The sequence below is a fragment of the Mobula hypostoma genome, chromosome 29 (assembly GCF_963921235.1).
Source record: "Mobula hypostoma chromosome 29, sMobHyp1.1, whole genome shotgun sequence".
NCBI lineage: Eukaryota > Metazoa > Chordata > Chondrichthyes > Myliobatiformes > Myliobatidae > Mobula > Mobula hypostoma.
In genome coordinates, this window is record NC_086125.1 from 6,238,974 (window position 1) to 6,254,107 (window position 15,134).

Here is a 15,134-nt window from a genome sequence, read left to right on the forward strand (position 1 = left end):
GTTTAGGATTTTGTGGGGGAGCTGACTGAAAGATAAAAATGAGATTGTGATTTTTAACATGGGTGTTGGATAGATAAATGAGTTTGGGGGATTGGACAAGGAAGAACTTGAAGTGCTTTGTTGATCAGAATATGAAGCAGCTTTAATTTAACAGAAGGTCGGGTAATTATTGGGACTAAACAAGCCTTTTGACAGTGGGTTGGAGTGGGGATAGAGCTGGACTTCTGTGGCGATTGAGTAAACAAGCCTTTGTAATGGAGATTTACAAACATAATTGATAATATAGTTATGTGGCCTTGGTAAGATTACAACTGGATACTGCTCTTTGCTGTGGAATTTGTGCCACTCCAGGAAAGAGTCAGCCATCTCGTACTGTGATTTGGAGAAATATGTTCTGATAGTGTGAAATTTTAAAATTCTCCACTCAAGTTCTCAAGCTATGGAGCATATTCAAGGAATGAATAGAATTCTAGATTGTTCCTGAACCAGTTACATTGTTTAATTAAAATCTTGGCCAATCCAATATCTAAATTCCCCTTTCAATATTAAAGGCCACAAGAGACAATTATTTGTAATGTTCTTGTAGGGAAGAGTGCGCGGCTCTGGATCAAATAGCACTTGACAGCCTGGTCACCCAGGGATGACCAATGCAAATCAGAGCTCCAAAACGTTAAGTGTCTATGCATGGGCTTACCTAGGAGATTAGACAGAAGCAAGGTTAACAAGAACAGTTTTTTTTTGAAAACCAACTAACACGTCATGGACTAAACTTTTTTAGATTTTATAATTATGGCATCTTTATTAACATGTGAAAGATGCAAAGTTTGATCAATTTATCTTCCAGGAGAATGTGCTTGGATTTAAATTTACCATTAACCTGTTCTTGGCTATCACATTACTGATGGTATTGCTAATTTTAATGGAATTTTTTTTGAAATCACAAATGTTGAGACGACTGTCCCTATCATCAAGTTCAGGAAGAATTTTGGAACAGAATAATTTATAGCTGCTGTTTTGGTTTGTAGGTAAGCAATGTGATCCAGCTGACAGACAGTTCAACACACTCATTCCATGGTGTTTGCCCCATACTGGGAACAGGCATAATCACTGGGCTGGCCTGTACGGTCGGCTGGAATGGGATGGATTTTTCAGCACAACAGTCACTAATCCTGAGCCGATGGGGAAACAGGTAAGATGATAGTAAATGAAATTAATAAACTATTGTTGCCACGTTAAGTGTGAGGGAGCTGCTCAAGGAAGATTTAGAGTTTGGGAAAAGAATAGATGGTGTGTTAAGTTGGGCTGGTTTGTATGTAACATGACACTGGTGTTGTTTGGGCTATTGTTTAGAAAGTCTCAGTTTGGAATGAAACCGTTATGGTTTATTTACACCGCACTAGCTAATTTGTTACACCTAATTCACAATGGCATCAGCCTCCTCATGAACACTTTGTGATCTCCCGCTTGACTTTTTTTTGTTGCCTGTCCATTTTCTTCATTAAAGCCAGGAGCCGTTGTAAAGACCAGAAAATTCTTGGATTTGTTGTCTGACATTGAATGGGTTGTTGTAGTTGGAATGTGAGTTCGGGGGAAGGCAATAGCTAGCATAGTATTCTATTTGATGTCAACTGCTTCCTGCTAAAATGTGGGGAGACTGTTGCTAAATGGGGAATAGACGCGGCTATTTTTTTTTAAAGTAACTCAAGAAGAAGGCAGCTATTTATTTCCTCTACATAGATGCTGCCTGGCTTCCTGAGCTCTTCCAGTATCTACAGAATCTCGTGTTAAGGCAGCTATTTAGTCCCTTTATCTGAAATCCATTAATAATTTTAATATCAAAAATCCATCATTCTTTGATCCAACAAATGATGAGGTATAACTTTTTGGTGAAAAGTTTATTGTATGGGCTCTCATGCTAAAGATTGCTGGGAGATTTATTTTACAGGCACAAAGCAACCTCATGAGGGGCAATCAGAAGGGACAAGTGTATAAATAGTATTTACTAAGATATCTAATGTTGCATGTTTTTAGGGTCGTGTTCTGCACCCTGAGCAGCACCGTGTGGTGAGTGTACGAGAGTGTGCACGTTCCCAGGGATTCCCAGATACGTACAGGCTTTTTGGGAACGTCTTAGACAAACACAGACAGGTGCGTGTTGCTGATCCTTTCATTCATTCTGTCTATTTGAAAAAGACCATAAGACACTGGAGCAGAATTAGGCCGTCTGCTCCGCCATTCAATCATGGCTGATTCTTTTTTTCTATCTCCTCCTCAACCTCAGTTCCTGGCCTTCTCCCTGTAATCTTTGATGCCATGACCAATCAAGAACCTATCAATTTCTGCCTTAAATACACCCAACAACTTGGCCTCCACAGCTACACGTGGCAACAAATTCACCACCCTTTGGCTAAAGAAATTTTCCTCATGTTTTCAAAGGGCACCTCTCTATCATGAGGCTGTACTCTCACGTCCTAGACTCTCCCACCATGGGGAACATCCTTTCCACATCTTACTCTGTCTAGACCTTTCAACATTCGAAAGGTTTCAATGAGATCCCTACCCCTCGCCACCAACCAGTGCCTTATCAAGCCTCAGCATCACATCCTTGCTCTTGTATTCCAGACCTCTTGAAACGAATGCTAACACGGTATTTGCCTTTCTCACCACCGACTCAACCTGCAAGTTAACCTTCAGGGTGTTCTGCACAAGGACTCGCAAGTCCCTCTGCATTTTCTCCCCGTTTACAAAATTGTCTGCTCATTTATTTCTACTACCAAAGTGCCTAACCATGCATTTTCCAACATTGTATTTTATTTGCCACTTTCTTACCCATTCTCCTGATCTGTCTTAAGTCCTTCTGCATCCTACCTGTTTCCTCAACACTACCTGCCCCCCACTAATCTTCATATCATCTGCAAACCTGGCAACAAAGCCATCTATTTCATCATCTAAACTCATTTGTATACAGCATAAAAAGTGGTCCTAACACTGACCTCTGCGGAACACCTTGTCACAGGCAGCCAACCAGAAAAGAAAATTTTATTCCCACTCACTACCTCCTGCCAATCAGCCAGTACTCTAACTATGCCAGTAACTTTCCTATAATACCATGGGCTTTTGGTAAGCAGCCTCATGTGTGGCACCTTGTCTAAGTACAAATATACAACATCCACTGCTTCCCCTTTCTCTATCCGACTTGTAATCTCCTCAAAGAATCTTTAACAGGTTTGTCAGGCAGGATTTTCCCTGAAGGAAACTTTGTCCTATCTTGTCCTGTATCACCAAGTACTCCATCAGCTCATCCTTAACAATGGACACTAACATCTTCCCAACCACTGAGGTCAGGCCAACTGGTCTATAATTTCTTTTCAGCTGCCTTCCTCCTTTCTTAGAGAGGATTAATGTTTACAATTTTCCAGTCCTCTGGCACCATGCCACAGTCCAATGATTTTTGAAAGATCATTTCTAATGCCACCACAATCTCTAACACTATCTCTTTCAGAACCCTAGGGTGCAGTTCCTCTGGTCCGGGTGACTTATGTACTTTTAGGTCCTTCAGCTTTTTAAGCACCTTCTCTCTTGTAACAGTGACTGCACCCACTTCACTTCCTTCACACACTGCAATATCAGGCATACTGCCAGTGTCTTCCACAGTGAACACTGACACAAAATACTCACTTAGTTCAGCAGCCATCTCCTTGTCCCCTGTTATTATTTTTCCTGCCTCATTTTCTAATGGTCCTATATCCAGTTTGATATTATTTTGCTAGCTTGCTTTTATATTTCATCTTTTCCCTTCTAATGATTTTTTTTAAAGTTCTCTGTAGTTTTTTTAAATCGTCCCAATCCTCTGTCTTCCCACTAATTTTTGCTTTGTTGTATGCCCTTTCTCTTGTTTTTACAATTGCTTTGACTTAGCTTGTCAGCCACAGTTGTACTATTTTTACCACTTGAGTATTTCTTCATTTTTGGAATACACATATCCTGCACCTTCCTCATTTTTCCCAGAAACGCATGCCATTGCTGCCCTGCAAGCTCCCTAATTACCTCCAGTTCAATACATAACACCCAATCCAGTATAGCAGATCCCCTAGTAGGCTCAACGACAATCTGTTCTAAAAAGCTATCTCTTAAGCATTCAACAAACTCGCTCTCTTGCGATCCATTACCAACCTGATTTTCCCAATCTCCCATAACGTTGCCCTTTTGACCGGCCTTTGGTTCATTGGTGAACCAAAAGGTGGATGTGTTAAATAACCAAGACATTTTTTGCCTGGCAGATCTGTTGAAATACTGTTTACTTAAGAGTCTAGTTTTACTGACACCTGTTTCAGAAACTTCCTCACCAAGGTCCTATATAATTACTGTTTTTAAAATTGACAGGTTGGCAATGCAGTACCACCTCCTCTGGCTAAAGCTATCGGACTGGAAATTAAAATCTGTGCACTTGAAAGGAAGAAAGGGAACACAGGTAAATGAGGTGGAATTTGAAAATGTACAACTATTTTAAAACTTGCCTTCAAATCCTTTTGGGCTTCTATTCTCTATTTATTAATTATTTGGAAATTGCTGCTGACAAGCCCAGCATTTATTTCGTAGTCATGACTGCCATTGAGGAAGTGAATGTGAGCTGTCTGCTTGCTGAATAGGGTGGTCCAGGACTTGAAATGCAGCAATAATCTAGGACCAGTATATATTTCTGAATCAGGATGGTGTTTGGGGTGCTAATCAGTTATGTTAAAATTGGACTACTGACCCATAAGAAAAAATAAATTTTAAAAATTGTTATGGTAACAGCTGTATAGATCTCCAGCAAGGTTTCATGGGTTGAATTTTTACCTATGATAAGTGGAAGAGGTTTTCTGTCCATTTCTGGTTCATCACATCCTTTAGTATCATTCGAAAAATACATTATGTACCATCATCATGAGATGAGGCATTTATTGCCAAGAGGATTGTGGTGAGATCTCTTGAACCCTTGTAGTTTTGCAATGAATCTTTGGCCAGGGCTGGGAGTAGGATTTATGGATATAGCTCTAGTTGAAGTGAAGTTGTGTGCAACTAGGGAGGAATAATTTCTATCTCAAGTTCTGACTTCTGAATCAGGTACTTAGAACTCCAGTATTAAACATTCAGCTCCATTTTGGTGATGTGTGGATGTTATTTGTCTAATGGCATTGGTTAATCAATGTAATCTAGAGGAATTCATGTGGAATCTTGTGCTTAGGTGCTAACTCAACAACCACTCTGGACTGTTGAGTTTTTGCATTATCGACATTTTAGGACTATCAATAACAAAGTACACACTTCTACAAATATACCCAAAAGTTTCACGGATGTTGCCTTTGTCTCTACAGTACCAGGGGAAACTGATCCTACTTCCCTTCAGTATTCCTTGCTATTCAGAAATATCTTCTATAAATGTGTGTCATGTCAGAAGTTGTACTTTTGAAACTGGATTTCTCATTTGAATACTGAACAAGGTTTTCCAGTGTGAAGTGACCAGTTGTTTTGATTGGGGCATAATGCTGGATTAGTTACAAAATTCAATACCCTGCTACTCTTCCAACAGAGACCATCAAACTCGAGACTATGGACACAAGCGACTGATAGATCTTCAACTTGAGATCTTCGTGCACTACATTTGAGGGCAGGAGGAAGGAAAGATGGGATTCCTGTGACTGTTTGATGAACCAATGTCCCTTTTTAACTGGCTGATGTGAAGCAGCCACTGAAGATGTAATATTGTTTTTAGTTCATGAATATTTTCTCTTGATTGTGCAGTGCTGTCATGCATTGTGGATTTTAATGTGGTTTTTAAATGCACAGTATTTGAATAATTGCCCACTTTATGCAGTGGTAATTCATATGTTTAATAAACTTGTAGTTTTATATGTTGTAATATTTCAATAAATATCTTGAGTGGAATGATGTGCTGAATACCTATTCAGTTTGATTGTTCTTTTGTTCCCCCTTTGGTCTCAAATAGCAGTTGCACATAAGTAATTACCTAGTTATTTATGATGCAAATATTTAAACATCTCTAAATGCCTCTTAGTGACTGGCAGGGAAACAGCTGAGAAATTAGCCACAATGGATCAGGAAACTAAGTTTAAGGGTGGCTGATTTCCTGGAAGACAGTAATCCAGTTGTTTTCAATAACAAAATTGTGGTCACTATTTTCATTCCAGATTAGTGACTAAGAAATTTAAATGGCACTTTAATATCTGCAATTTGACTGCTTCTAACTTTACTGCTAAAGGCTAAAAATTGTAGTGTCTTTTGAACACTGTCTTGTGACAACAAAATTGGGAATCTAGGACTATTTTAAGATGCCTAGCGCTGAACGTAGACTTAAAGAAATAAGCATCCAAGATTCTGAACTGTAAAATAAGGGACTGAAATACTCAGGTCACACAGTACCTGAGGACTGATTCCTTACACCATCCAATGAAAAATCCTCATTAATTTTGCATTCAGTCATGCTTAGTGCAAAAAAACTACTTGTAATACAAATTCAGAAGCCATTGGGTTTAGGCTGACTCCATTTCCACTGCACCAAAAAAAATAAGATGAAGGAACGTAGTGGGTGGAAATTAGGGGAAAGAGTAGAATCACTTACTCCTTTTATTTTTGCTACTTACCTACAAAGGTAGTTTTACAGTAGCATTAAACGACTGGTACAGGGGTCAGTTAGTGCATAAACAAGGCAGTAGAACAACCTGTTGTGACGCTAATCTGCAATGCTAGGAATGAATTTCGGTGAGAAGACCTTTGAGTATGAAGAACAACTTGACACTCCAGGATTCATTTTCAGTGACTTGCATCAGGCATAGTAAATGTCTGATCCAGATACTTTATTTGATGTTAATGACCGACCCGAGTTTGAAATTGATTTGCTCAGCTGACATGACCTTTAGTTGTTTGATGGCCTAAAAAAAACAGAAAGCTTGTATAAGTCAAAATGATAAAAAACCTTCCTAGGATTCTTAAACTGGTCAGAATAATCCCCAAGTATAAAAGGAAAAGCATAAGAAAATAACCATACAGTGCACTTTTTTTTGTTAACTGGTATTGAATGCTACAATTAATTTTAAGCTATTTCCACATGGTGGTCAATGGGTTTATGTGCTATTAATAAATCATCTGATGTGTCCTACTGGGTCTTATTATACGAAGTTGCACATATTTGTACATGGACTATTGACCTCCAACAAAGACTGAAGTCTGACCAGTCACCAGCAGCAACTGCCAGGAGACCTTTGTAGCAAAGCAAATTATAAACACTTACTTGGCCCATTCCACGTTCAGGATTAAATGATCATAACCAAATCCAGACACGCCAGCAATGGCTCTGGCAGCATCTTCACGCCGATGGAAACTGATGAAGGCAAAACCCTGAAGATGGGGGAGGGAAAAAAACAAATTGCTCTGAATACAAACCAGCACTTCAAACCTCAAGGCAAACACAATGCTAACCCAAGTGAAGACATTAGCAGCATTACCTTGGATTGACCAGTGTTCTTATCCTTAGCCAGGTAGATCCTAGAAATGGAACCAAAAGGTCTGAAGAGTTCCTGCAGGTCAGTCTCTCGTGTGTCCTCTGAGAGGTTGGTGACACGGATTGTGGCATTGTCATCCGCTGGGGAACAAGACAGCAGTGTCAGAACTACACCCAACAGTCTCTGGGAGTCAGACTCAGGGGTTAAAGAAAATCGAACTTGCACACCCTCCTGATTTATTGCATGGCATGGGTGAGCCAAGGGCTTTTCAGTGGACAAAGCTCAGATGTCAGGGGTCTCAATGTTCTCTGTGATATGGGGCAGCATGGGTTAAACATAGCAAATCTTGTGGGTGTGTAATATTTGAAACACAGTGCAGTGTTTTAACCCCGTCCAACAGAGCTCTCTCACCTCTGCGATTTGTCTGCATGGACTCTCCCCGTCGATTGGCTCCATCTCGTAGACTGGGTGGCACATATTTCCCAGTCTTACTCTGTGCTGGTTGGACTGGTTCAGGATCTGGAGACAAGGAACAAAACTTTAAAAAGACTCACAGAGACCACTAGCTTTATCACAGGAAACTGTCTAGAAGCGGTTGGGGCACACACCTCAAATTTGTTGGGAGGTTCAGGATTCAAGTTACATTCCTGAGCTGAGGGAACTGGGGGAGCGCTGCACTCCAGAAGGTGCCGACTCATGTGCAAGAGGTTAAGACACTTACAACAAACATCGTCAAGCACTTCCATCATCCAAGTTATGTTCCCTTCTCGTTATAACCATCAGGAAGAAGCTACAAGAGCCTGAAGTCCCACATCATCAGGTTCAAGAACTGTTATTACCCTACAACCAGCAAGCTCCTGAACCAGTGTGGACCAGTTCACTCACCTCACAACTCCACAAGCTAGAGACTCACTTTCAAGGATTCTTCAACTCAACATTATTTACTTTTAACTAATAAGTACTTTTTTTCAAATTCTATTGCATTTCTATATCTTACTGTAAAATTTAATCACAAGGTGTACATATATGGGGACATGTACATACTTTGAAATAAATTGCTTTGAACTCAGCCCTTCTAAGTACAATCGTGCTTGATCTGCTGTCCACTCCTCCTCAGTGCCAGTTCTCCATAATCTTCAATTCATCAACCTTTCAAAAGTTTATCCACCTCAGTAAAACCATCCAGTGATCTAGACTTTTGAGGTACAGAATTCCGCAGATTCATGCCCTCTGCAAGAAAACACTTTATCTAGCAATTATACCTCCTTATTTGGACCTGATGAAAACATCTTCATGTCCACCCTGTCTTGCTCTCTTATTTATTTAGCAATACAGCACAAAAATGGCCCCACTGGCCCTCTGAACCACGCTGCCCAGCAACATCAATCGACCTTAACTTACTCATGGGAAAATTTACAATGACCAATTAACCTATGTCTGTGGATGGGGATGAAACCAGAGCACCCGGGAAAAACGTACAGAGAATCCTTACAGGCGGCACCGGAACTGAACTCCGCTCAGAGTTGTAACAGCATCACACTAACTGCTACGCTTCCTACTATGGAGCGTTTCCATGGGATCCTCACTTGTTCAAAACGTGACAGGCATGAATCTAATGTCTTTACCTGACTATGATAGGGCAACTATTGAAACCTACAGTACTGTACAGGCCCTTCAGCCCACAATGTTGTGCCAACCCTGTAACTTACTCTAGAAACGGCCTAGAATTTCCTTACCGCACAGCCTTCTATTTTCCAAGCTCCATGTACCTATCTAATAGTCTCTTAAAATATCCTATTGTATCCACCTCCACCACCTTCACTGGCAGTGTATTCCACACACCCACCATTCTCTGTGTGAAAAACTTACCTCTGACATTCCCCTTGTACCTACTTCTAAGCACCTTAAAACTATACCCCCATGTGTTAGCCATTTCAGCACTGGGAAAAAGCCTCTGGCTATCCATATGATCCATGCCTCTCATCATCTGATACACCTCTATCAGGTCACCTCTCATCCTCCGTCGCTCCAAGGAGAAAAGGCTGAGTTCACTCAACCTATTCTTATAAGGCATGCTCTCCAATCCAGGCAACATCCTTGTAAATCTCCTCTGCACTCTCTCTATAATATCCACATCCTTCCTGCAACGAGTTGACCAGAATTGAACACAGTACTCCAAATGGGGTCTAACATAGCTGTAACATTACCTCTTGAACTCAATCCCACGGTTGATGAAGGCCTACACACCATAAGCCTTCTTAACAACACTGTGGACATGAACTCCAAGATCTCGCTGATCCTCCATACTGCCAAGAGTCTTAATGAATATTATAACCATATAACAATTACAGCACGGAAACAGGCCATCTCTGCCCTCTAGTCCGTGCTGAACTCTTACTCTCACCTAGTCCCACCTACAAAATATTATATTGTCTTCAAATTTGACCTACCAATATGAACCACTTTGCACTTATTTGGGCTGAACTCCATCTGCCACTTCTCAGCCCTGTTCTGCATCCTATCAATGTTGCACTGTAACCTCTGACAAACGTCCAGACTATCCACAACACCTACAACTTTTGTGTCATCATCCTGAGATACAAAGTGAACCTCTTTTAGACTGCCTCCAATGCTAGTTTGTTCTTTGAGGAAGGGAACTAAAACTACACAGTACTCCAGGTGTGGCCCAACCAACACCCTGTACAATTTTAACAGTCTTTCTGTTAGGAAACTCCAAATGCCTTTCAGTAAATGCCATTTGACCTATTACTGCACCTGTCTGTAAATTTCATGCACGAGAATGTCTTGACCCCTGTACATCCCATTCCTTAGAAATCTCTCAGCACTCAGATAATTGACTGCCTTTCCACTTTCTTTCCCAAACTGCGTGACCATATACCTAAATCCCATTTGCTCTCATATGGGCACAGAAATATTCATGGCATTAGTATGAAGGCAAGTTGAGGGGTGGGGTCCTCTTCCTGACAAAAATGTATCCCTCAGTCACCTCACAGCTACTCTAGCAAAAGGGAAGCACTAATGTATAACATTAAGGAATAAAAGTTCAATGTGCACCACGGGGCACTGCTACCATCTCTTGGTTACTGGTAGTACTGCATTGAATGCCGCAGGGGAAGCTTTCCTGTGACTGACAGGTCCAGAGACGTTATGGGAATGTAAATCAACTCTGGGCTCACAGACCGAGAACAGTAGGAAAGCATATGGAATGACATGGACTTAAACACAGTGGATTATGCTCAGAACGAGGGATTTAGCTGTCAGTGATGAAGCTGGGAATATGGTCAAACAAAGGTGATGATTTAATTCCCCTGGAGACAAATAGAGGAAGTTGGCCAAGGTCTCCAAGGACAATGATTTGTCCAGCAAAGCCTCCTTTGCCTAAAACCCAAAAATGGAAGAACACCCTGTTGTGCCACCAAGGAACCAACTATAGTATGAGAGTAAACTCGAGAGAACTAAATCACCCATCAACGTAATTGATGTTGTGATGTAGTTACAGAAGGAGAAAATCTTCATACTCATCTGCAGAATCTAGGCATCAGTGAAACCTGACTGATCAGATAACAGGAAAGCAGCTGGCGGAGCTAGAGCCACTGCATCTCACCGCCAGAGACCCAGGTTCAATGCTCATCTCCAACCTGGAGTCTCAACATTCCTGTAACCTGTAGGTTTCCCTTGGGTGCTCAGTGTCCTCCCACATCCCGCTGACACGGTAACAGGCTGCTGAAAACTGCTCCTAGAGTGCAGATGAATAGCAAAATATGGGCGAGCTGGTGAGTCAGTGGCACAATGAAACTAGGTATGCTATCTATCCAGCGTAAATGGATCGATGATGGGACAGTACCGACTCAGGGCTAAAGGGCCTGCTTCTATGAAACTAGAAGCAAGAAGGCTGCGAGTGGAACATCTGAAAGGATTTTTGGAGAGAAGGCGTTTTACCACTCTGGGTAAAGAGAGGCAAGACTGCACAGGCGCGTGACGTCAGCCAGTAGAGAGCGGGAAGCAGAGTGAGAGGACTTTGGCTCAAACGGGGCTTTGGTGCAGAAGGGTCAAGGCGAAGAACTGATTCACAGATAACAGCCTTCGACTTCCCCAGCAGGCTCTTCCCTTTCTCCTGTGGTCCTCTTCCGCTAACATCCGACACGGCAAGTGAGCTTAGACCCGTGCCATGTTCCTCCTGCGACATGTGGGAACTCAGGGAGGCTGACAGTGTCCCTGAAGACTATGCGTGCAGGAAGTGTGTCCAGATGCAGCTCCTGATAGACCGCATGGCGGCACTGGAGCTGTGCGTGGACTCACTTTGGAGCATCCGAGATGCTGAGAATGTTGTAGATAGCACATTTAGTGAGTTGGTCACAATGCAGTTTAAGGATCTAAGGGAAGATAAGGAATGGGTGACCAACCGGAAGAGTAGTAGTAGGATAGTGCAGGAGTCTCCTGCGGCCGATGGCTCATCAGGTGAGGGCAGCAGTAGCCAGGATCATGGCACCGGGGTGGCTCTGCTGCACAAGAGGGCAAGAAAAAGAGTGGCGGAGCTGTTGTGGTAGGGGATTCCATGGTAAGGGGAATAGAGAGGGGCTTCTGTGGCCGCAAACGGGACTCCCGTATGGTGTGTTGCCTCCCGGGTGCAAGGGTCAGAGATATCTCGGAGAGGCTGCAGGGCATTCTGAAAGGGGAGGGTGAGCAGCCTGCTGTCGTGGTGCATGTAGGTACTAACAATATAGGAAGAAAGCTGGATGAGGCCCTACAAGCTGAATTTAGGGAGCCAGGAGATAAATTAAAGAGTAGGACCTCAAAGGTAATAATCTCAGGATTATTACTGGTGCCACGTGCTAGCCGGAGTTGGAATAGCAGGATAGCTAGAGTGAATATGTGGCTTGAGCAGTGGGGCAGGAGGGAGGGTTTCAGATTCTTGGGGCATTGGAACCGCCTCTGGGGAGGTGGCACCAGTACCATCCGGATTGGGGGAGGTGGGTCAGTACCATCCGGACAGTCTACATCTGGGCAGGGCCGGGATCAATGTCCTAGGGAGACTGTTTGTTAGTGCTGTTGGGGAGTTTTAAACTAATATGGCAGGGGGATGGGAACCCACACAGAGAAGAAGAATGAAGTGATGCAGAGACCAAAGCTAGAGTTAGTGAAGAAAAAAGTAAGAGTAGAGAGCATAAAAGTAAAAAGCAAAAATCGCATAGGTCACTAGATTCTAAAAGGACAAGAGCACTTTATCTAAACGCCCATAGTATGAGAAACAAGGTTAGTGAACTTGTAGCACAGATCAGTACCAAGGCATATGATTTAGTGGCCATTACAGAAACCTGGTTGCAAGGTGGAGATGACTGGGAATTAAATATCCAAGGGTATCAGGTAATACGGAAAAATAGGCCGGAAGGCAGAGGAGGTGGGGTGGCGCTCTTGATTAGGGATGAGATCAGGGCGATTGTGAGAGACGATATAAGATCTACCGAGCAGAATGTTGAGTCCATCTGGGTAGAGATTAAGAATAATAAAGGGAAAAATCACTGCTGGGTGTTGTCTATAGGCCACCTAATAAAAATATTGCAGTGGCAGAGGCAATTAACCAAGAAATAACTGAAGCTTGTAAAGAACGGAACGACAGTTGTCATGGGGGATTTTAACTTCCACATAGACTGGGTGAATCAGATTGGTCAAGGAAATCTTGAGGAGGACTTCATAGAATGCATCTGCGATAGCTTTCTTGAGCAGCATGTTAGTGAACCTACAAGGGAAAATACTATCTTAGATCTAGTCATGTGCAATGAGACAGGTAAGATTAACGATCTTATAGTCAGGGATCCTCTTGGAAAGAGTGATCATAGTATGATTGAATTTTGTGTACATATGGAGGATGAAATAGTTGGATCTAAAACTAGTATATTATGCTTGAACAAGGGAGACTACAATGGGAAGAGGAAGGAGTTGGCTAATGTGGATTGGGAGCACAGGCTATTTGGTAGGACAGTTGAGGAACAGTGGAATACTTCCAAAGAGATTTTTCACAGTGCTCAACAAAAGTATATTCCAGTCAAAAGCACGGACAGTATGTGTGGGGAGAGCCAGCCTTGGATAACTAAGGAAATAAAAGATAGCATCAAATTAAAAGCTCATGTGTACAAGGTTGCAAAGACTGGAGGACTGAGAAAAATTTAAAAAGCAACAAAGAACAACTAGACAAGAAATAAGGGAAGATAGAGTATGAAAGTAAATTAGCACAAAATATAAAAACAGAAGTTTTTATAAATATATAAAATGGAAGAGGGTGGCTAAAGTCAGCGTAGGTCCCTTGGAAGACAATAAGGGGAAATTGATATCGGGTGATAAGGAAATGGCTGAGGCATTGAACGACTATTTTGTGTCGGTCTTCACGGTAGAGGACACGTCTAATATGCCAAAGAAGGATGTTATGAACGAAATGGGAGGTGAGGACCTCGATAAAATCAGTGTCACTAAAGAGATAGTGATGAGAAAACTAGAGGGCCTGAAGGTAGATAAGTCCCCTGGTCCTGATGGGATGCATCCCAGGGTGCTGAGGGAATTGGCAGAGGTTATAGTAGACGTGTTGGTAATCATTTATCAAAACTCTCTAGACTCTGGGCAGGTCTCGGTGGACTGGAAAACAGCAAATGTCATGCTACTTTTTTTAAAAAGGATGTAGGCAAAAGACAGGCAACTATAAGTCAGTTAGCTTAACATCTGTAGTTGGGAAAATGCTTGAAGCCGTCATTAAGGAAGAAATAGCGAGACATTTAGAAAGGAGTGGTTCTATAAGACAGACTCAGCATGGATTCAGAAAGGGCAGGTCCTGTTTGACAAACTTACTGGAGTTCTTTGAGGACATAATGAGTGCAGTGGATAGAGGGGAACAGGTGGATGTCGTATACTTGACTTCCCAGAAGGCATTCGATAAGGTGCCACACAAGAGACTTATAAATAAGATACAGATGCATGGAGTCCCAGGAAGTGTATTGGCGTGGATAGTGGACTGGTTAACCAGAAGGCAGAGAGTTGGTATAAATGGGTGTTTCTCCGGTTGGCAGTCTGTGGTGAGTGGGGTGCTACAGGGGTCGTGCTGGGCCTGCAGCTGTTTACCATTTACATTGATGATCTGAAAGAGGGGACTGAGTGTAGCGTAGCAAAATTTGCTGATGACACTAAACTGAATGGAAAAGCAAATTGTAGAGAAGATGTGGAGAGTCTGCAGAGGGCTATAGATAGGTTAAGTGAGTGGGCAAAGGTCTGGCAGATGGAATACAACGTGGGTAAATGCGAGATCATCCACTTTGGAAGGAATAATAGATGAGCAGATTATAATTTAATTGGTGAAAGATTGCAGCATGCTGTTGTGCAGAGGGACTTGGGAGTGCTTGTTCATGAATCACAGAAAGTTGGCTTGCAGGTACAACAGGTTATTAAGAAGGCAAACGGAATGTTGGCCTTTATTGCTAGAGGGATTGAATTCAAGAGTAGGGAGGTCATGCTGCAACTATACAGGGTACTGGTGAGGCCGCACCTGGACTACTGTGTGCAGTTCTGGTCACCATACTTGAGGAAGGATATACTGGCTTTGGAGGCAGTGCAGAGGAGGTTCACCAG

The 15,134-nt window shown here is 42.3% G+C and overlaps 2 protein-coding genes across 3 annotated transcripts in view; one reads left to right on the forward strand and one right to left on the reverse strand.

Annotated features, from left to right (window-relative positions):
- Positions 1–6,654, forward strand: part of dnmt1 (DNA (cytosine-5-)-methyltransferase 1) — a 75,067-nt gene extending 68,413 nt beyond the window's left edge. The window contains exons 31-34 of the mRNA XM_063035879.1: positions 1,026–1,189; positions 2,032–2,148; positions 4,384–4,471; positions 5,573–6,654. Of these exons, the coding sequence (XP_062891949.1) occupies positions 1,026–1,189; positions 2,032–2,148; positions 4,384–4,471; positions 5,573–5,610 (407 nt within the window). The 3' untranslated portion in view covers positions 5,611–6,654. The remainder of the gene's footprint in view (positions 1–1,025; positions 1,190–2,031; positions 2,149–4,383; positions 4,472–5,572) is intronic.
- Positions 6,655–6,808: 154 nt separating this feature from the next.
- Positions 6,809–15,134, reverse strand: part of eif3g (eukaryotic translation initiation factor 3, subunit G) — a 30,968-nt gene continuing 22,642 nt past the window's right edge. For both annotated transcript variants that reach the window (XM_063035880.1, XM_063035882.1), the window contains 4 exons: positions 7,914–8,021; positions 7,506–7,642; positions 7,292–7,398; positions 6,809–6,932 (listed from right to left, as the gene is read on the reverse strand). In XM_063035880.1, the coding sequence (XP_062891950.1) occupies positions 6,917–6,932; positions 7,292–7,398; positions 7,506–7,642; positions 7,914–8,021 (368 nt within the window). In that variant the 3' untranslated portion in view covers positions 6,809–6,916. The remainder of the gene's footprint in view (positions 6,933–7,291; positions 7,399–7,505; positions 7,643–7,913; positions 8,022–15,134) is intronic.